The sequence below is a fragment of the Oryctolagus cuniculus genome, chromosome 16, assembly GCF_051225735.1.
Source record: "Oryctolagus cuniculus isolate XC-2025 breed Fujian yellow rabbit chromosome 16, ASM5122573v1, whole genome shotgun sequence".
Classification (NCBI taxonomy): domain Eukaryota; kingdom Metazoa; phylum Chordata; class Mammalia; order Lagomorpha; family Leporidae; genus Oryctolagus; species Oryctolagus cuniculus.
This window is the reverse complement of record NC_142882.1, coordinates 16867356-16889525: the sequence shown is the minus strand read 5'-3', so window position 1 is coordinate 16889525 and position 22170 is coordinate 16867356. Positions and strand designations below refer to the sequence as shown.

Genomic DNA, 22170 nt, shown 5'->3' with positions numbered 1-22170 from the left:
ATACTCCATTTCCTAATTTTTTGTGTAATTTTCCTAAGGCATATGGAATATAAGGCATAGGGCATATCTCCTTATGGTATCCCATACATCCCTCTAGTTTTATTTACTTCATTATTTTTCTTTTGTTCCTGTGAGTAGATAATTTTAAATAAAAAATTCTGAATCTTAACAAAAATGTTGATTACTGGAGGTTGGGAATCATGGAATAAGTGAAAGTGTTCAGGATGAAAAGATAGGGGAAAAGGCATCACTGTGGCACAGCGAGTAAAGCTGCTGCCTGCAACACCGGCATCCCACATGGGTGCCAGTTTCAGCCCTGGCTGCTCCACTTCCAGTCCAGCCCCCTACTAATGCACCTGGGAAAGCAGTGGAGGTGGGCCCATGTGCTTGTGCCCCTGTGCCTGTATGGGAGATCTGAAAGAAGCTCCTGAATCCTGGCTTTGGCCTGGCCCAGTTCCAAGCATTGCAGCCATTTGGGAAGCCAACCAGTGAATGGAAGATCTCTTTCTCTGTTTCTTCCTCTTTCTGTTAACTCTTTCAAATAAATAAATAAATAAAGCTTTAAAAATAATTGGGGAAGATGGGTGTGGTTCACTGTAACAATGATATTAACATGTGATGTAATAGGGGGAGTAGAATGAGGGATATATGGGGACTCACGACTTTTGTATATTTAAAACTATTCTGAAATAAAGTGTTAAAAATATAGATATAACTGTTAAATAAATTATTTGAAAAGTCCAAAAGTTCACTGATTCTTTGTTGTACTTGAACCTGCTATTGAACACTCTATAGAATGTTCCAACTTAGTTATTGTATTCTTTATCTCCAAAATTTGTGTTTTTTTTATAGTTTGTTACCTTTATTTTCTTTTTTTTTCTTTTTTTTTAAACTTTTATTTAATGAATATAGATTTCCAAAGTACAGCTTCTGGACTACATTGGCTTCCCCCCCAATGACTTCCCTCCCACCTGCAACCTTTCCCTTTCCCACTATCTCTCCCCTTCCATTCATAACAAGATTCATTTTCAATTTTCTTTATATACAGAAGATCAGGTTAGTATACATTAAGTAAAGATTTCAACAGTTTGCACCACATAGAAACACAAAGTGAAAAATACTGTTTGAGTACTCGTTATAGCATTAAATCTCAATGTACAGCACATTAAGGACAGAGATCCTACATGAGGAGTAAGTGCACAGTGACTCCTGTTGTTGACTTTACAAATTGACACTCCTGTTCATGGCATCATTAATCTCCCTATGCTCCAGTCATGAGTTTCCAAGGCTATGGGAGCCTTTTGAGTTCTCCGACTCGTATCTTATTTAGACAAGGTCATAGTCAAAGTGGAAGTTCTCTCCTCCCTACAGAGAAAGGTACTTCCTTCTTTGAAGAACTGTTCTTTCCACTGGGATCTCACACACAGAGATCTTTCATTTAGGTTTTTTTTTTCTTTTTCTTTTTCTTTTTCTTTTTTTGCCAGAGTGTCTTGGCTTTCCATGCCTAAAATACTCTCATGGGCTTTTCAGCCAGATCCAAATGCCTTTAGGGCTGATTCTGAGGCCAGAGTGAAAAGCTGAGTCTTAAGAGTTAAAAGTTGTATATATACTTGTTTCATTTATTCCTTTTTTTTCTGGTTGTACAGTTGATCTCTTTGTGTCATCATTTAGCTAGCTGACAATCTTTGAGATGATTTTGAATTTGTTTAAAAATCAAATATCTCCATATCTTTATTTTATTTAAAAGATTTTATTTATTTATTTGACAGGTAGAGTTAAAGACAGTGAGAGAGAAAGAGACAGGTCTTCCTTCCATTGGTTCACTCCCCAAATGGCTGCAATGGCTGGAGCTGCACCAATCTGAAGCCAGGAGCCAGGTGCATCTTCCTGGTCTCTCATGTGGGTGTAGGGGCCCAAGCACTTGGACCATCTTCTACTGCTATCCAAGGCCACAGCCGAGAGCCGGATCCGAGGAGAGGCAACCGACCAGAACTGGCACCCATATGGGATGCCTGCACTGCAGGCAGAGTATTAACGTAGTGTGCCACGTGCCGGCCACTCTCCATATCTTTAAAGAGGGTTTAGTAACTTATATTGATGAAGCAATTTGTTCCTTTGGGTCATATTTCCCAGTTTCTATGCATTCCTTTTGTTCTCTGGTTAGATGTGATCATTTGGGAAAACACCTGCCCCAAGTTTTCTGGACTGGATTCATATGGGGAAAGACCTTCATGGAGATTGTTGGGGACTCTCCAACTTTTGCTGGGAGGCACCTTCTCTGGGCTGTGTGTGTTTATAGTTGTTTTCAAGAGCACATCATCATCTCTGCCTGGTGTCTTGCTTCTGGTACTGAAGTTGCTCTGGGAGGATAACTAGGTGTTTTCCATAGTTCTCAGTGGCTCCTAATCTGATACCCATAGGCCACTGCCATTTCCATTAGAACTCCAAGTCAGGCAAGGTATAATGCACTTCCTCAGGTAGCCCCTGAGAGGACAACACATCTTCTCTTTCCCTTCCAAGACAGATGCTAGGAGTTGGGGGGTTTCTGCTTATCCTGAGATGGTGTTTCTGGCACTGGCAGGCCCTTGGCTGACAAACACAAAGAATGCTGCCACCCACTGTGAGGAAGTACCTTTTGGCTTTGTGTTCATCTGGGCATGATGTAAAGCCTTAACCAGCTTGTGGAGCTCTTACAGATAATTTGGACCATGTTGGCCCATGTATGTTAAGTCAGGACTCTGTGGGTGAAACGAAGATCTGGGACTTCCTATTCCTTTGTGTTACTGATAGCACTGTGTCCCACATCGTATTTTATTAACCACTAATGAATTGATGACACTCATTAAAAAAATCTAAAGAAAATACATTCTGTAGCAAAATGAGAACTACATGATGCACAAAAATCATACACTGCTGGAATCACTTGTGAATTTTGCCACAAAATGGCTACAGCCTGTTGTGATGTTGGGAGATTCTGGTGGATAAAAAAGAAACCAAGATGACCTCTTTGGACTAGTTGGCTGTGGATACATCACGAAGCAGTATGGGTAGAAACTTTATCAGTACAAAGACAGAGACAGTTGTGCGGCAGATATCTGAGAGCATGATGATTTTATGGGTGTTCTGCTGAAAGGCAGCCGGGTCATTGCATAACCTCAGTGCATACAGATGTTAGCACTTAAAGTGTTCAAGATCACATGAGCATCAAATTAGGCTGTGCTTTTAGACTTTCAGTACTCCGCTCCCAGGGATTTGCATTTAGCACAGTGATGCCTGAATCCTGTACTGAGGTGCTAGGTTTGTGTTGCAGATTTGCTTCTTAATCCACTTCCTGCAAATGCACTTGATGGGAGACAGCAGACGATGGCTCAAGTATTCGGTTCCTTCTACTTATGTGGGAGACCCACACTGACTTCTTTGCATTGGGTTAGTCCTGGCCCTGCCCTAGGTATTGGGGGCGCCTGGGGAGTAGACTACAAGATGGGTTTTATCATTCTCTGATAATTTATCATTATCTTACCTTTGTATCTCTGCCTTACAGGTACATAAGAATGAATGAAAAATTTAAAAGGACTGCTAGCCCCAGTCCAACAAAAATCATAGATGTGTATCCATTACTGGACTCATCTGTTTTGGGAGGCCAAGACCCAACTGTGTCCTGAACAGTACTGAGGAGACAGCCTCAGCCCTCTACTCACTGGGCATGGAACGGAAATGCATTCTCATTTGTCCACCCATGGGCCAAAGCAAGAGAGCCCCACCCAGTGAATTTTGTGGGACACAGAGGCTGCAGGAGGGATTGTTGGAATCATTGTTTCCTCATATGTGGGCCAGCAGGGTAGTTTGGACAGCTGGACAGATGAGCTCCAAATTTTATAATCCAGGTGACAAGAACCAGTGGAAATACTGCTTTCCTTTTACCCTGGTTCCTTACAGAGTGACTCAGTACATTTACACAACTATTTACCATACAGCAGGAACAATAGAAGATATATATATATATATATATATGGAATTTTTTAAATTTCATGGAAAATGTATATTATGAACATTTCTCTTAATGACATTTTCTTTTTTTCCCCCAGATTTATTTATTTGAAAGGCAGTGTTACAGAGAGGCAGAGGCAGAGGCAAATGCAGAGGTCACTCTCCAAATGGTTGAAATGGCCAGAGGTGTGCTGATCTGAAGCCAGGAGCCCGGAGCTTCCTCTGGGTCTCCCATGTGGGTACAGGGGCCCAGGCACTTGGGATATCTTCCACTGCTTTTCTAGGCATTAGCAGAGAGCTGGATGGGAAGTGGAGCAGCCAGAATTCAAACCGGTGCCCATATGGGATGCTGGCACTGAAGGTGGCAGTTTTACCTGCTACAGCACAGCACCATCCCCTTAATTACATTTTTTTTCTAAACACTTTTTGAAGTACTCTCTCTCTTTTTTTGCTATTTCTAAAGTACTGGGGTGTGTTACCAAATAAACATGGAAACATCAATGATTTATGTCAATGCAATTTGATAAGAGACACTCTTAGACATACTTATTCAAATTAGTAAGAAGCCATAAGTTTCCAAGACACAAAATACCAACCCAAGCAAGTGCTTAGGAAATGAACACAGGAAGCTTGTCTATAGAGACTAATGAGAACCTAGAATCAGATTCTTGGCAAAGAAGAGTGAATTCTCCTTAGATACCACCCTTAATACAATGAATTTACAGACATAACAATCACATGCTGAGTTGTGGAATTCAAAATGGGAGTCTGAATTTTACATAAAGATCATGTAACTTATCAGCAGCAAGGAGCACAGGTGAGCTTTCACTCTGAAAAGTTTCCAGGTACACTTAACTTTTCCTCTTCCATTAATATCAGCAAGGCCTCAGAGACTGGGATAACATGGACCATGGCTAATGAGGAGCTCTGTGCACTGAGCCCCCAGGGTCTTCCAAGTATAAATAATGAGCCAGCACCTTTAGACCTTGACTTTGCCAGTGGAATTCTAGTAGCTCCATGCTGATTCCTACCACGGGGAGCTTCAGCATCAGGAGGGCACGGCCTGACTGTTCCCTTTCCTGTCCTGAGTATAGGATGCAAGTCTCCATTGCACTCCCCACAGAAGAGGAGCAGGGGAGCCATCACTCTTGGTCATGCTTCAGCCAAGACTCAGTGCAGCCTGGTAAGTGCTGAGGGAGATGGTGCAAGGATCTGGGAATGTTGGGACCATTGTTTCCTCATCATTAGGTTGAAATGTTTGCTGTGAAAGACAGATTCACTCCCCAAATAGGCCACATTTCAGCTTAGGAAGTTGTGATGTTTATGCTCTTAGTTTTCAAGAGACTCAGACAGTTTTTTTCTTTCCTCTCATGCTGATTGTTCTTCCCACTGGCATCTCCTTCATGATTGCAGCAAACAAATCTGTACAAGTTATCCCTGAACACCCCAATGTGAACATGAGTTTCAGGATGAGGATATCAGTAACCAAAGTATCACAGGCCTTAAGTGCCACTGTCTGAACTCTACGTCCTTAGTAGCTCATTTCATTTCATCACGTAGCCCACATTTTTATTTTATAGAGGAGGAGAGGGGCTAGGCACTCTCATGGAATTCACATCAGGTTGTCAGGTAGCAGCAGCAGCGGGCAATTCTGAATCAGGTGGTCTGATTTCAGACACAAGGAACCTGTTCGGTATTCCCCTGTGACTATCCAAGCAGTCATTTCCCTTTTCTGTCCTTCCAGGAAGAGACCTCCTATTTGCTGTGCTCTTCCTTTGGGGTTTCTTTGTAGACCATGGTGGGCAGCAGCCAGGGAAGGGTGCTGAGTTCAAAGGCAAAGATCACAGATGAACAGGCACAGGGTAACTCAGGGAAGATCTTTCTTTTGAGAGTTCACTTCAGCTTTCAATTTCCTCCAGTTCTCGTTATTCTTGCCACTTACTATCAATATGAGACATTAATATGAGGGGTTAGGTCCCATTTCCCATGCAGAATTTGTGAAAAGATTGACAACCAAGTTCAAAGGTACCTAGTGTTGTAACTTAGGGAACTCTGCTTAATACATTCTGATGGTTGGGAGATAATGGAGATGCGTCAGATCCAGAGACCATACAGTTTTGAATCCTGTCCAATCGCTGATTATTCCTATGCATAGAGGATTTTCCAGGATCTTTGACCCGGGCATTGTCATCTGAGTTGATACCTCATTAAGTAATGAATGGATTTATAGAAGCTTCATATGTGATGTATATGCAATAGATGAATCAAAAGTGGACAAAAGAAAATTTAGATATTGTTATTACCATTTTAAGGTTGATCTTCATTTCACTCACTAAAATATAAGCTGCTTGACCCTGTGCATTCCTATTTCTGTAGCAGGACTTGTAACTGCTTTCCTTGTATGAGAACTTCAAAACATTCACAGAAAAATGGAATGAAAAATATGAATTTATTTTGGTCCCAATTTTTAAAAAATCATGACAAGTTTTTCATAATATACATTTTCCACATATTATGACAAGATTTTTATATCCCAAAGTTTAATTCTATTAATATTAATTGATACTTTATTTTCATTCCTACAAAACCTTTTAGAGTACAAGTATATCCTCGCAACATATAAGCAATGTATTTTGGGAACAATGACATTCCCATTCCCTTTTCCTTTTTTGATTCCTCAGACTCTATTATGTGCTTTTCACAGAGGAGGCATAAAAATAACCTCTGTTGCATATTGAGAAGAGCATTCCTTGGCTCATAGTCTCTGATTTTCAAATAAAAAAACTTTTTTAAAAAATTTCTTTGCCAGGTAGTGTTACAGAGAGTGAGAGAGATAGAGAGAAAGGTCTTCCTTCCATTGGTTCACCCCCCAAATGGCTGCTACAGCTGGTGCTGCGCCGATCCAAAGACAGGAGCCAAGTGCTTCTTCCTGATCTCCCATGCAGGTGCAGGGGCCCAAGCACTTGGGCCATCCTGCACTGCCCTCCTGGGCCACAGCAGAGAGCTAGACTGGAAGAGGAGCAACTAGGACTAGAACCCGATGCCCATATGGGATGCCAGTGCTGCAGGTGGAGGATTACCCAAGTGAGCCACGGCACAGGCCCTCAAATAAAAATTTAAAAAATAAATCATGAAAGAGCTGTAAGATTGAGCTCATCACTGTCAAGAAATTATTATGGAGGCCGGCACTGTAGTGTAGAGGGTAAAAGCCACTGCCTGCAGTGCTGCCATCCCATATGGGCACCGGTTCGACTTCCGGCTGCTCTACTTCTGATCCAGCTCTTTGCTATGGCCTGGGAAAGCAGTAGAAGATGTCCCAAGTACTTGGGACCCTGCACCCATATGGGAGACACAGAAAAAGATCCAGGCACCTGGCTTCAGATTGGCTCAAGTCCTGCCGTTGTAGCCATCTAGCGAGGAACTGGTGGATGGAAGACCTCTCTCTCTTTTTCTCTCTGCCTCTGCCTCTAACTCTGCTTTTCAAATAAACAAATAAATCTTTAAGTATTGTATTGCATTAAAATTTTTCTCTTTTAATTCAATTATTCTAAGAACATTAGAGTTACCCATGTGCTACACACATAACTGGTTGAACTGAAAATAATAAAATGTGCCGATTGCCTGCTTGTGTGCTTCCTTTTACCAACACTGTTTTGTTTTCCCATAGGATTCAAGGATATATTGAAATGCAAAATATCACACGTGTCTCAGAATTCCATCTCATGGGATTCTCAGAGGATCCAGAACTGCAGCCCTTCCTCTTTGTGCTGTTTCTGTCCATGTACCTGATCACAGTGATTGGGAACCTGCTCATCATCTTGGTCATCATCTCAGACTCCCACCTGCATACCCCCATGTATTTTTTCCTCTGCAACCTGTCCTTGGCTGATGTGGGTTTCACCTCCACCACGGTTCCCAAGATGATTGTGGACATCCACACTCACAGCACAGTCATCTCCTATGTGGGCTGCCTGACGCAGATGTCTCTCTTTCTCATCTGTGGATGCATGGATGATTTGATTCTGACTGTGATGGCCTATGACCGGTTTGTTGCCATCTGTCACCCCCTGCATTACCAGGCCATCATGAATCCCAGCTGCTGTGGCTTCTTAGTTTTGACATCCTTTATGGCCAGCCTTTTGGATTCCCTGCTGCACAGTTTGATGGTCTTGAAAGTTACCTGCTTCAAGGATGTTGAAATTTCTAATTTCTTCTGTGACCCTTCTCAGCTTCTCAGTCTTGCCTGCTCTCACTCCTTCACCAATGACATAGTCCGGTATCTTGTTGGCATCATATATGGTTTTTTCCCTATCTCAGGGATCCTCTTCTCTTACTATAAAATCGTTTCTTCCATTCTGAGAGTCCCATCACCAGGTGGGAGGTACAGAGCCTTCTCCACCTGTGGCTCTCACCTGTTGGTCGTTTGCTTATTTTATGGAAGCTCCATTGGGGTGTATTTCAGTTCAGCTTTCTCAGTGTCTCCTGGAAAGGGTGCCTTGGCCTCAGTGGTGTACACTGTGGTCACTCCCATGCTCAATCCCTTTATCTACAGCCTGAGGAACAGGGACATCAAGAGGGCCCTGTGGAGGCTCCTCAGGAAAACAGGCTCATCTCAGTCCCTACACCATGCATCTGGACTCATGGTGGGAACTGCAGCAAAATGAAGCTCTCGACCTATAAATCTCACTTTTCTCCATACATGATGTGTGAGGCTGGTGCTCTCCAGATTTTGTGTCTGGTTATTTTTTTTTGGCCCTTTTAATGAGGCACATTATAGATTTTTTGTACATTTTTCATACATAACCAGAGACTGGGAGGAAGGAAGTGATAAAAGGTTTTTGGAGAAAAACTAAGAGAAGCTGTGTGTGGATCCATAATTGTGACTAAGACATTAATGAACTATTAATACAGGAAATGATGAGCTGAGGGGTGTAGGGGAATTCTTTGTATGACTACCTCACAATTTATGTTGTATAAATTTAAACCTATTCTGAAATAAAATGTTAAAAATATACAACTGTCAATAAAACTTATTTGAAAAGTTAAAGAAGCCACTGATTCTTCTTGATACTCTGCTGAACACTCCACTGAATATACCGATAACGTTATGGTATTCTTCAACTGCTATATTTCTGCTCACTTTTTTAGAGTTTATGTCTCTGTATTTTTATTACCATTTTGCTAATTCATTATTTTCCTGATTGCTTTGTTTCTTTGTTTCTATCTGTGTTATCTGTTAGCCATCACAAAACACACCGGACACTGGAGTAAGGGAAAGGGTTTATTGGGGAAAACTCAGTAGACCAGAGGGAAGGGACAAAGAAGGATGAGAGAGAGAGAGAGAGAGAGAGAGAGAGAGAGAGATAGTGGAGAGGAGCTAGTGAGGAGAGAAGATAGAGCAGAGAGAAGAGAGACGAGAGGAGAACAGAGAGCAGGAGAGGAGAGCCAAGAGAGCACGTGTTCAGGAATGGGCCCTTTTAAAACTTTGCCTGAAGGTGGGCAGGGAAGCAGGAGCAGTGAATCCCATTAGGATGGGGGTGGAGCTTGACAACAGAGGTTGGGCCCTGTGGCCACCTGGCTTCCAGCAATGGTGGTGGGAGCTAGAGCTTGGGATGTAAATCAGGGTATAGATCATGCCATAGCAAAAACTGCACCAGTTTCCTAACAACACTGATAATCTTTAAGTGAGTATTTTGAGTTTGCTGTGGGATGATCAAATATCTGTATTCCTTTAGAAAGATGTAGTATTTTATCTCTGGAGATGCCGTTTGTTAATTTTATTAGGTTAGATTTCCCTGTTTCCATGCATTCTCGTACTCTCCATGGATATTTGAGCAATGAGGAAAAAAGCATCTCCCAGTCCTTATGGATGGGCTTCCAACATGGAAAGACCTTCACAACAGAATGTCTAAGGATTGTGGGTGACACCCAAAACTTCCCTGGGTTTCTGTGTGTGTGATTTGTGCAGTTAAAGAGCTCAGCATCTCTTCCTCCCCCTCTTGTCTGTTTGTGGTACTGCATTTCCTCTGAGGTCTGTAAGGAGGTGCCTTCCTTTGTTCTCTTCAACCAGTACCATTCAATGCCATTACCATTCCAGCTCCAAGGCAGGCAAGGTATGAACCAGTTCCTCAGGCAGCCATGAGAAGACAGAACTTTGGAAGAACACTCCACCTTCTCTTTCCCTTCCCTGAGAAATTAGAACTCCCTTCCAGCAGGGGGAAGTTTTCTCCTCATCCTGTTATGCTGTTTCTGGGACAGGGAGCTCTGTAGTGGGAAAATGCAACAAACATATTTTGATACACTTCTCCCTGGCTTTGCACTCATCTAGGCTGACACAATCTCTGAACTGTTTGTGGAGTTCTAACAAAGGCAATTTGGTCCAAAATGTTGGTAAATCCAATCTCAATGGGAGAAATGAGCCATAGAGTTTCCTATTCCATCCCCTTCTTGATAGTACTAATCTCCAAAGTATACTGCATTAAAGACTTAATGACATGGTAACACACATTAAAATACCTAAGGTAAATACATTCTGGTGTGCAGTGATCACTTACTTGGAGAGCAAACATCAGAGGCCACTGTACTGGCAGCATTTGTTTAATGATTACAGCTGTTTGTGACATCATAGGGAGATTCTGCTGGAAGAAGAGAAATCATAGTTATTTCTTTGGACTACATGACCAATGATACACCATGGAGCAGTGTGGTAGAAACTGTATAACTATACAATGCAGAGATACACCCACCCAACTGAGAGTTCTTCAGGAAAATGTGGCTGAGAGCAGATCATTTTATGGTTTTTGTAACATGCTGGGAGAAGACCGATATTTGCACAATCTTGCAGTGCTTACACACCAACATCAGAGACCCACTCTTCAGTACCTAAAGTGTTCAAGAAATTCATAGAAAATGCCTGTACAGTCTTTTTTTTTTTTTTAAACAAACAGGTAGACAGAGAGAGATACAGAGAGAAAGGTCTTTCTTCCCTTGGTTCACTCCCCAAATGGTCGCTATGGCTGGTGTGGTATGCCAACCTGAAGCCAGGAGCCAGGTGCTTCTTCCTGGTCTCCCATGCAGGAGCAGGGCCAAGGACTTGGGCCATCCTCCATTGCCCTCCCGGGCCACAGCAGAGAACTGGATGGAAGAGGAGCAACTGAGACAGAACCGGCACCCCAACTGGGACTAGGACCCGGAGTACTGGTGCCGCAGGTGGAGGATTAGCCTAGTGAACCGTGGCACCAGCCAGCCTATGCAGTCTTTAATGCTAGTCCGAGGGGCAAGCATTTGGCATGGCAGTTAAGATGCCACTTGGGATGCAGGCATCTTATTTTTGAGTACCTGGGTTTGAGTCCTTGCTCTGTTTCCAATTTTTACTTCTTGTTACTGTTCACCCTGGGATGCAGCAGATTATGGCTGAAGTATTTTTGGCTCTGCCACCTACATGGGAGACCCAGGTTGAATCCTCAGTTCCTGGCTTTGCCTGACTCAGCACTGGGTCTTATGGGCTGTTGGGGAGTGAATCAGTCAACAGAAGTTCTCTCCCTTTATCTTTTTGCCCTTGTCTCTTCTTGTCATTCAAATACAAAGGATGACTTTTTAAATAAGAATACTGGTTCCAGACTAGGAAGAACTGTACCTGTGTCTTCTCTTTCCAGAGTCATCTGTATTAGGATGCCCCGACCTGGCTGTCTTCCTAACTGTCCTGAGGAGACAGCTCAGCCTCACTGCTCACTGGGCAAGATGAGGCAATGGACCCTCATTCCTCAGACATGTCCTACAGCAGGGTCCAAGCCCAGTGAGTTCTATAGGACACAGTGGATGCAAGAGGCACTGTAGGAAGCAAGGTTCCCTCATGGGCAGGACTGGCAGGGCAGTTGGGATAATTAGACTGACTAGTCACCCAAAAGAAAAGTATCAGTACAAACACCTGAATTGTAAATCTTGGTTCATGGGTAGCATTCAGGAACTAACAGTAAGAATTCTGCATTCCTTTTCCAATGTTTCTTTTTTTAAAAGAAGATTATTTGAAGACAGAGTTACAGAGAGAGAGGGAGTCAAAGAGAGGGAGAAGGAGAGGGAGAGGGCAAGGGAGAGAGAGAGAGAATATGTTCCATATGCTTGTTCATTCTCCAAATGGTCAGGAGCTTCCTCCTGGTCTCCCACATGGTGACAGGGGTTCAATCACTTAAGCCATACTCTACTGCTTTTCCAGGTGCATTAGCAGAGAGCTGGATCACAAGTGGAGCAGCCAGAACTGGAATAGGTGCCCCTATGGGATGCTGGTGCTGCAGGCTTTGACTTGACCTGCTATGCCACAGCACTGGCCCCTACAATGTTTCTTAGTCTGAATGTTTACATGTCTATTTACTGTATCACAAGGTTAAATGAAGATATATATATATATATATATATGCGATCCTTCAAAAACATGAGGGAAACAAACTTTGAAATTTGTTTTCATCCTGCCTTTCCACAAACTTCTTGAAGTATCCCCAGCCTTTCTTACTGCTGCACTAAGCATAAAATATCAAATAGATGTGTAATTATCAATAACTTGGTAATATATATTCAATGCTAGAAACAACTGAGAAAAAGGTAAATGATTAAAATGCCCATAAACTTCAACACATTCAATGCCAGCTCAAGCAAGGACTTAGGAAATGAATATAGGAAGTTGTCTTTAGAGACTCTTGCTAACTGAGAAAAATGCAGATAGTCTCAGATTCTTGGCATAGAAAATGGAATTCTCCATGCTTTTCATATTGCTGCAATGAACTCAAAGAATCACATTGGGATTTGTGAACATGGAAAACAAAAGTCTGAATTTTATGTAAAGATCCTGCATCTTGGTATTCAGCAGCAAGAATCTGAGGTGAGCGGTCCTTGGAGAACATTACAGGTGCACTTACTTTTCTCCTATTTTTCTCCTATTAGCATCAGCAAGTCTTCAGAGACTGGGCTACATGGGCCTACAGGCTAATTAGGAGCTCTGTGCATTGAGCCCCCAAGGTCCTCTCAGCACAAACAATGAGCAGAGCCTCCAGACTGTGATGTTGCAGTGGAAATATAATGGTCACTCCTCTCCACGTGAGTGTCTGCATCAGGAAGCCCCAGAGTGAATCTGTCTCCTTCCCTGTCCTAAGTCTGAAGCCTGAGGCTCCCTTGAACTCCAGGCAGAAGAGCAGCAGTGGAGCCATCACCCTTGGTCATGACTCTGCTCAGACTCAGCACAGCCCAGTAAGTGCTGAGGGAGACAGTGGAAGTTGATGGGGCTGTCAGGAACACTGTTTCCTCATTATCAGGACAAGCATGACAGCTGGGGTAGACAGCTGGGAGGGAAACCATAGACAGTTTCAGCTCAGAGGCCTGTGCCAGTTTATGTTCTTGGTTCTCATCAGGGTCTGAGATTTCTCATTTTGAATTTTTCCCTCCCACAGTGATTCTCAGTCCCACTGGCAGCCTCTTCATGACAGCAACCTGTGCATACCTAAAACTGTCCCCTGAGCACTCAGCAATGTCATGAAGGTGATGGTGAGGAGGAGGGGAAGGATGCCATGTCCCTAACATCACACAGCTTTATTGAGGGCTTGCTAAGTGCCAGGCTCTGAACCCTAGGTTCTAAGTAGCTTGTTTCATTTCATCAACATAAAATCATGTTCCATTGCCCATATTTATTTTTGTCTTAGAAAAGAAATTAGGAGCCCTGAGTTTTTGTGTAACTCTTGCAATGTTGTGGAGTAGAAATGAGTGAAGTCATGTTTGAGACAGGTGAGTAGTCTGACTGTAGACACGAGGAGCATGTCTAGTATTCCCCTCTGATATAGCAGCCATCTCTTTCTCTTTCCTGTCACTCCAGGAAGGGACCCAAGTTCATTGTGATCTTACCTTGGGGTTTCTTGGTAGATCACAGTGGGCAGCAGTAGGTAAAGTATGGCTGAGTTTAAAGGCAAAGAACACAGAAATATCACAGAGTCATTCTGGGGATATTCTCTCTCTCTCTCTCTCTCAATCTCATTTCAAGATTTCAACTCAGCCATCCACTTTGTCCCCAACTCTTGAAATCACTCACTTAATCTGAGAAAGAGGCATGTGGTTTGGGTCTTGGGTTCCAAGACCAAGGAATGAATTAGCATTGCCTTTAGGCAGCTGAAGTTAGAGAACTGTAATCCAACTATCAGCAAGGGGTGTCATGACAATCTTAGAATTCTACATAGGATGATGGAAACTCAAAGCTGGTGCTGGGTCTTCCCTGATCTCCCTCACTTCAACTACAGGCAAGAAAGTTTATTATCAGAAAAACCATAAAGCACAATGACCAGACCATGAAAGGAAACAGAATAAAAACTTTAAACAAGTTTAAAGGAAACAATTCTTATATAGCATTTTTTCTAAAAAAAAAACTGAGGTTATAAGGGGTGTATATTAAAAATATTTGAAAAATTCAGGTGGCTCTTAAAGTTCATTATTTTATATCATTGTCAGGTGTCTAGTGTAGCAGTGTTACATATGTGGTCACTGATATTACATGATTATATGTACACACATAAACTATTTTTATCAAGATTTGAGGTCCACAAAACAAATGAAAGGAGTTATATATTAAAGGATGCTAAAAGACAAATGGGAGTGGGCATTTAGCATTGTGGTTAAGATGCCCACCTCCCACCCTTGCATGCCTGGGTTGGATTCCTGGATCTGGCTCCTCACTCCAGCTTCCTGCTACTGCAGATGATAGGAAGTAGTGGTGATGATCAGATATTGGGGTTACTGCCACACATGTGGAAGACCTGGATTGAATTCCATCTCCCAAAGCTTCCACATGGGAGAAGTCACAGCCATGGTAGTCATTTGGGGAAGTGAACCAGTGGAGGAAAACTCTCAAATCTCTAGCCATCTGTGTCTCTGCTTCTCAAAATAAGCAGATACACAATGCTTGAGTGACTACTTCCATCTACAAAGGAGGGCAATCAGAAGAGCTAAGAATGATAAAACCCTAGAGGGCAACTGATACCCAGCAATATTTCCTGATTGTGAATACCCAACTTTAATTTGGTGGTTAGATAATGCAGTTCTAGCTCTTCAGGGTATTATACTTTGTTTAAGTCAAGTAAATTACACTGTTGATTACATTAAAATAAGGTATATAGCACACTGCTAGCAAGAATGTTTTTCTAAACAAGGAAAGACACTTTATATGCTTCCTTTTAAAAAGCAAAGGGTGCTTCACCAAAAGAAAATTTAGCAAGTAGAAAAGCAAAAGACCCTAGTTTAACAGAAATATAAACAAGTGTTATAGTCATTGAATAGAAAGATGACCATTTCACCCATAGATAGTAAAATTTAAAGTAATCACTGTTCATTAAAAGTATAGTAGCATAACATAATGTAGATTAAAATATATTATCTCAAAAAGGAAAGAAAGTGAGCGAGGGAGGGAATAAGAACTGAATATCATTATATTGTATCTATGAACTAAATTACATCCGCTAAAACTAAAAAACTAAAAATGAATTCAAAGAATAGGTTACAATTGACTGTGATCATGGACTTAGTCCTTCTAATGATTATGGTCTTCTAAAATTTTCATTTGAGTGTCTCTAAAGTAGATGTGCATGGAAGGAGGTGAGTAACACGAAAACCAATCATGAAAGCACCCTAAGAAGCCTGAGTGTATTATGGTTGAGGAGACTGGAAGAAGTTGTATGCTCACCAATGGGAATAAGAGTGAGAAAACACATCATAAAAAATTATGAATTTCTAAACTGTATAGTACCAAGTAACATTTTCTTTCAAATCCGTTTATTGTACAAACCTTAGAGTTACTCTTGAACTATATGCTTGACTAGTTGAGTTGAAAACATATGCAGAGTGCTGGGTGACTGTTATCTGTTTACTTTTACCAACACTATTTTCTTTACCAGAAGGAATGCAGGTTATATTGAAACACAAAATATTACACGTGTCTCAGAATTCCATCTCTTGGGATTCTCGGAGGATCCAGACCTACATCCCCTCATTTTTGTGCTGTTCCTGTCCATGTACTTGGTCACAGTGCTCGGGAATCTGCTCATCATCCTGGCTGTCAGATCAGACTCCCACCTCCACACCCCCATGTACTTCTTCCTCTGCAACTTGTCCTTGGCTGACATGGGTCTCACCTCTACCACGGTTCCCAAGGCGATTGTGGATGTCTATACTCACAGCACAGTCATCTCCTATGTGGGATGCCTGGCACAGATGTCTCTCTTCATCATCTATGGATGCATGGATGATTTGATTCTGACAGTGATGGCCTATGACAGGTTTGTCGCCATCTGTCACCCTCTTCATTACCAGGTCATCATGAACCCCCACCGCTGTGGCTTCTTAGTTTCAGTGACAGTTGTGGGCAGTCTTTTGGATTCCCTGCTGCATAATTTGATGGTCTTGCAAGTTACCTGCTTCAAGGATGTTGAAATTTCTAATTTCTTCTGTGATCCTTCGCAGCTTCTCAACCTCACCTGCCTTGATACCATCATTCATGACATATTTGTATATTTTATTGGTGTTGTATATGCCTTTCTCCCTATGTCAGCACTCTTCTTCTCTTATTATAAAATCATTTCCTCCATTCTGAGGGTCCCATCACCAGGTGGGAAGTACAAAGCCTTCTCCACCTGTGGCTCTCATTTGACAGTTGTTTGCTTATTTTATGGAACAGGCCTTGGGGTCTATCTCAGTTCAAATTTCTCACTTTCTCTGGGGGAGGGTGCCTGGGCTTCAGTGGTGTACACTCTGGTCACCCCCATGCTCAACCCCTTTATCTACAGCCTGAGGAACAGGGACATCAAGGGGGCTATCTCAAGGCTCCTCAGCAACACAGTCCCAGTGCCATGCATTTGGGGTACTAGTTGAAAAGCAGCTAAACTGAGTGTCTAGAACTATAAACCTCACCTCTCACATTCCATGGTTTTTGAGGCTCTTGTTCTCTCCATATATTGCGTGTTAAATTGGCCTCTTTTGGTCTTTTTGGTGGGGAGTATTATAGAATATTTGTTCAGGTTAACCACCACATTTTTTTTGGACAGGCAGAGTTAGTGAGAGAGAGACAGAGAGAAAGGTCTTCCTTTTCTGTTGGTTCACCCCCCAAATGGCCACTACGGCCAGTGTGCTGCGCCAATCCGAAGCCAGGAGCCATGTGCTTCCTCCTGGTCTCCCATGAAGGTGCAGGACCCAAGGACTTGGGCCATCCTCCACTGCACCTCCTGGCTAGAGTAGAAAGCTGGACTTTAAGAGGGGCCATCGGGACTAGAACCCGGGGTGCTGGCACCACAGGCGGAGGATTAGCCAAGTGAGCCATGGCACTGGCCAACCACTGTATGTCTTAATCCTTTGATACTATGGAGCTTTCTGTAGGTTATTGTTGCTGATGCAGACATCCTAGACAGATGAACAAGTCTCTTTTTAAAAATTTATTTGACAGAGTTACAGACAGTGAGAGAGAGAGAGAGAGAGACAGACAGAGAGAAAGGTTTTCCTTCCATTGGTTCACTCCCCAAATGGCCATTAACGGTCAGAGATGCACCAATCCGAAGCCAGGAGCCAGGTGCTTCTTCCTGGTCTCCCATGTGAATGCAGGGCCCAAGCACTTGGGCCATCCTCCACTGTTTTCCCAGGCTATAGCAGAGAGCTGGACTGGAAAAGGAGCAACTGGGACTAAAACTGACACCCATACAGAATGGTGGCACCACACTTTTTTTTTTAAAGATTTATTTACTTGAAAGTCAGGGAGAGGGAGAGGAAGAGGGAGAGGGAGAGAGGGAGAGAGGGAGAGAGGGAGAGAGGGAGAGAGGGAGAGAGGGAGAGAGGGAGAGAGGGAGAGAGGGAGAGAGGGAGAGAGGGAGAGAGGGAGAGAGGGAGAGAGGGAGAGAGGGAGGGGTGCAGTGTCCCAAGGATTTGAGCCATCTTCCATTGCTTTCCCAGGCCACAGCAAAGAGCTGAATTGGAAGTGGAGCAGCTGGGACTTGAACTGGCACCCATATGAGACGCTGGCACTGCAAGCGGTGGCTTGACCTGCTTTGCCACAATGGCTGCCCCTCCTTTTGTGTTTTTACAGTTTCCATATTTTCCAAAATTCATATGTATCTTACACATGTGTGTCACCCTTCGTTATCTGTGAGAATGTGCAGTGCTGCTCATTTTTAGGGAACACCAAGGAGCTTTAGCAATATTCAGGCTTGAGCCTCTCCACCAGAGATTCTGATTTCTTCAAGTGTATGAAGACTGAGAAGAGAATTTCTAAGGCACCCTAAGTGTATGATGAAAACCGACAACAAGTTTTTAGGAGCTTCATTGTAGGTGATGAGCTACTTTTCTCTGTTTCAGGATTTTCCTTCTTTGTGTGACTTTACACAGTTTGATTATAATTTGTTTTGGTGTTAGTCTTTTGGATTTATTATAATTGGAGATCACTGAGCTTCTTGAATGTCTATGTTTACTTTCTTCTTCAAATTTGGGAAGTTTTAAATTTTAGTCATTATTTCATCATGTTGGTTCTCTGCTGCACGCTCTCTCTCTACTTATTGTGCAACTCCCAGAATGCATATGTTGGTCCTCTTATAGTATCCCTTAAATCTGACTCTTTTACTTCTTTTCATTCTTTTTCCCTCTGTTCTTTTGACTTAATAGTTGAAAAAAAAAACAACTCAATCTGAAGACAAAGTTTTGATTAGTTGAGTCTAGCAGTGATTGTAAAGACTAAACACGTTTTGAGTTAAAAACAGGGGAAGCTGGATATGATTCACTAATTGTGACAAAGCAATTAATATGAGATGTTAATAAAGGAAAAGGTGTGAGTGGCAAATGGACATGCCCTGTAATACTACCTCATAATTTGTTTTATACATTTAAATCTATTCTGATATAAAAGTTTAAAAGTATAACTGTCAGTAAAAATAATTTGGATGGTTAAAAAAATGGCCGAGTCTCTCTTCTTGATACAGTCTGCTTTTGAACACTGTATCTTTATTCCAATTTAGTTATTTTATGCTTTATCTCCAGTATTTGTTTCTTTTATAGTTTACACCTCTTTATTTTATTATCATTTTTTCATATATAGTTTTCATGATTTGTCTGTTATCTGTTAATATATTGACAATCTTTAAGATGGTTATTTTGAACTTGTTGTGGGATAATCAAAATATCTGCATTTCTCTGCAGGTGGTTTATTTCTGCAGATAAAATTTGTTCCTTCATGTCTCATTTGTTTCTATGCATTGCTTGTGTTCTCTGCTGAGATTGGAGTCTCAGAAAAATCAGGAGGGGCTGGCTCTGTGTCGTAATGGGTAAAGCCACCGCCTGCAGTGCCGGCATCCCATATGGGTGCTGGTTCAAGTCCTGGCTGCTCCACTTCTGATCCAGCTCTCTGCTATGGCTTGGAAAAACAGTAGATGGCCCAAGTCATGTCTGTCAGAGACCTGGAAGAAGCTTCTAGCTCCTGGCATTGGATCGGCACAACTCTGGGAAGTGCTGCCAACTGGGGAGTGAACTAGTGAATGGAAGACCTCTCTTTCTCTGAGTCTCCTCTCTCTCTGTCACTCTTTTAAATCAAATCTTTTTTTTTTTAAAAGATAAATCAGGCTCTCCCAGTCCTTATGGATTGGCTTCATGAAGGGAAAGACCTTTACTGGTAGTCATGTTGGACATTCTGGGGAACCTCAAGCCTTTCTGGGGAGGCTTTGTCTCAGGGCTTTTGTGTGTGGTTTTGCAGTTAAAGTTTTACCATTGTCCTCAAGGGTGCATCATCTTCTCCTCCACTTGGTGTCTGCCTGTGGCACTGCAGTTCCTCTGGGGGCTGTTCCTAGCTGCCCTCCCTTATTCTCTGTGCCCCACATAGCAATGTCATTACCATAAGTGTCCAAGTCAGGCCAGGTATCAACTCCTTCCTCGGGCCTTTCTGAGAAGACAGAACTTTGAACACTCCACCTGCTCTTTCTCTTCCACAAGAGATGTTAGGAGTTGAGGATTTTCTCTCTGCCATACTGCCTTTGGGGCAGGGAGGGCCTTGTTGTGCACATGCAGCGAGCTCTCTAATGCACTTGGACACAGCTCTTGCAGGTTTTGTGCACACCTAGGGTGACACAGTCTCTTAGCCAGTTTGTTAGAGGCCAGACACAGGCATTTTGTCCCTGTATATTAAGTCTTGCCATCATGTAGGAAATGTAGACCTGGGCTTCCTATTCTGTATGTCACTGATATCACTGTGGCCAAATGCATATCTTTTAATACTTAATGAGCTGACAACACTCATTAAAAAATTTAAAGGAAATGCATCATGGAGTGAAATGAGTACTACCTTGGTAATCAGAAAAAGAAATCACTGGGAACATTTGTTGTGGGCATTTGGGCAGTGACCTAGCAATGAGATTTATCTTTCTCTGGTTGTCTTTGTCTCAGCCTCTCTGCATTTCAAGTGGATACAAATAAATAAAAAGACCACTAGTCTCAGCACAGTGAAGACTGTACCTGTGTGTCCTCCTTCCAGAATCATGTGTGTTAGAGGAGGCAGGGCTGCATGTCTTCCAAAATTCCTGAGGAGAGAGCCTTAGCCCTCCATGCTCACTGGGCATGAATGGGAAATGGACCCTCACCCTCTACTGATGCCCCACAGCAAGGGAGCCCATACTGTGTGTTCTGTAAGACAGAGAGCTTGCAAGAGGGACTGTTGGAATATGGTTTCCTTATGCACAGGACTAGCAGGGTATTTGTGATTATTAAACTGGCAAGTCCCCAAAGAAAAGTATCAGTGCAAAGACCAAAATTTTAAGAGCTTGGTTCTTGGGTAGAATTCTGAACTATCAGTGAGAATTCTGCTTTCCTTTTATAGTGTTTCTTTCAAGAGTAACTCATCATGTTTGCATTACTATTTACTGCATCACAAGGTTAAATACAGATATGTTTACATGTATGGGGTCCTTCAAAAGTACAAGGAAATGCCTATTTTGAACCTTTCTTTCAACTCTATTTCCTATGAACTTTTAAAAATTATTCCTTGTCTTTCTTTCTTTCAGCTGTTCCTAAGTAACTAATCATAAGGTGCTAAATAAATATGTAATACTTAATAGTCTTATAATATATAAAAAATTCAAGGCCAGCACCACGGCTCACTAAGCTAATCCTCAGCCTGTGGTGATGGCACTCTGGGTTCTAGTCCTGGTTGAGGCACTGGTTCTGTCCCAGTTGCTCTTCTTCCAGTCCAGCTCTCTGCTGTGGCCCGGGGAAGGCAGTGGAGGATGGCCCAAGTGTTTCGGCCCCTGCATCCACATGGGAAACCAGGAGGAAGCACCTGGCTCCCGGCTTCAGAATGGCACAGTGCACTGGCCATAGCAGCCATTTTGGGGGCGAACCAATGGAAGGAAGACCTTTCTCTCGTCTCTCTCTGCCTAACTCTGCCTTAAAAAAATTCAGTAAAGACACAATTTATAAGAAGACTCATTTAAAAGATTAAAATACCAATAAGTGGGGCTGACATTCTAGCACAGTGGGATAAGCTACCCCTTGTGACACCGGCATCCCACATGGGAGACTGAGTCCCATCTGCTCCATTTCTGAGCCAGCTCCTTGCTAAGGCACCTGGGGAAGCACCAGTTATGGCCCAGACACTAGGATACAGAAGAAGCTCCTGGTTCCTGGCTTTGGCTTGGCCCAGCCCAAACATCTGTGGTCATTTTGGGGGTGAACCAATGTGTGGAAGATCGATCGCTCTTTGTCTCTTACTCTGTCACTCTGCCTTCCAAAGTAAATAAATAAATCTATTAAAATTAAAAACAAACCTATTTTTTTGACAGGCAGAGTGGACAGTGAGAGAGAGAGAAAGAGACAGAGAGAAAGGTCTTCCTTTGTCATTGGTTCACCTTCCAATGGCCGCTGCGGCTGGTGTGCTGTGGCTGGTGCCACATCTACAAACATCTACAAACACCTACAGCCAACTTATATTTGACGAAGGATCCAAAACCAATCCCTGGAGTAAGGACAGTCTATTCAATAAAAGGTGCTGCGAAAATTGGATTTCCATGTGCAGAAGCATGAAACAAGACCCCTACCTTTCACCTTACACAAAAATTCACTCAACATGGATTAAAGACTTAAATCTATGACCCAACACCATCAAATTACTAGAGAGCATTGGAAAAACCCTGCAAGATA

General features: G+C 42.6%; 2 protein-coding genes across 2 annotated transcripts; both read left to right on the top strand.

The window, feature by feature from the left end:
• The first annotated feature begins 7673 nt into the window (after positions 1-7673).
• Positions 7674-8651, top strand: LOC100348445 (olfactory receptor 7E178-like). The gene has a single exon (XM_051840613.2). The coding sequence runs from the start codon at positions 7674-7676 to the stop codon at positions 8649-8651; it is 978 nt and encodes a 325-aa protein (XP_051696573.2).
• A 3084-nt stretch (positions 8652-11735) lies between these two features.
• On the top strand, positions 11736-16881 carry LOC100345385 (olfactory receptor 7E178-like). The gene is made up of 2 exons (XM_089315579.1): positions 11736-11782; positions 15855-16881. Exons 1-2 carry the CDS (start codon positions 11736-11738, stop codon positions 16879-16881), a joined length of 1074 nt encoding a protein of 357 aa, XP_089171705.1.
• The last annotated feature ends 5289 nt before the right edge of the window (positions 16882-22170 follow it).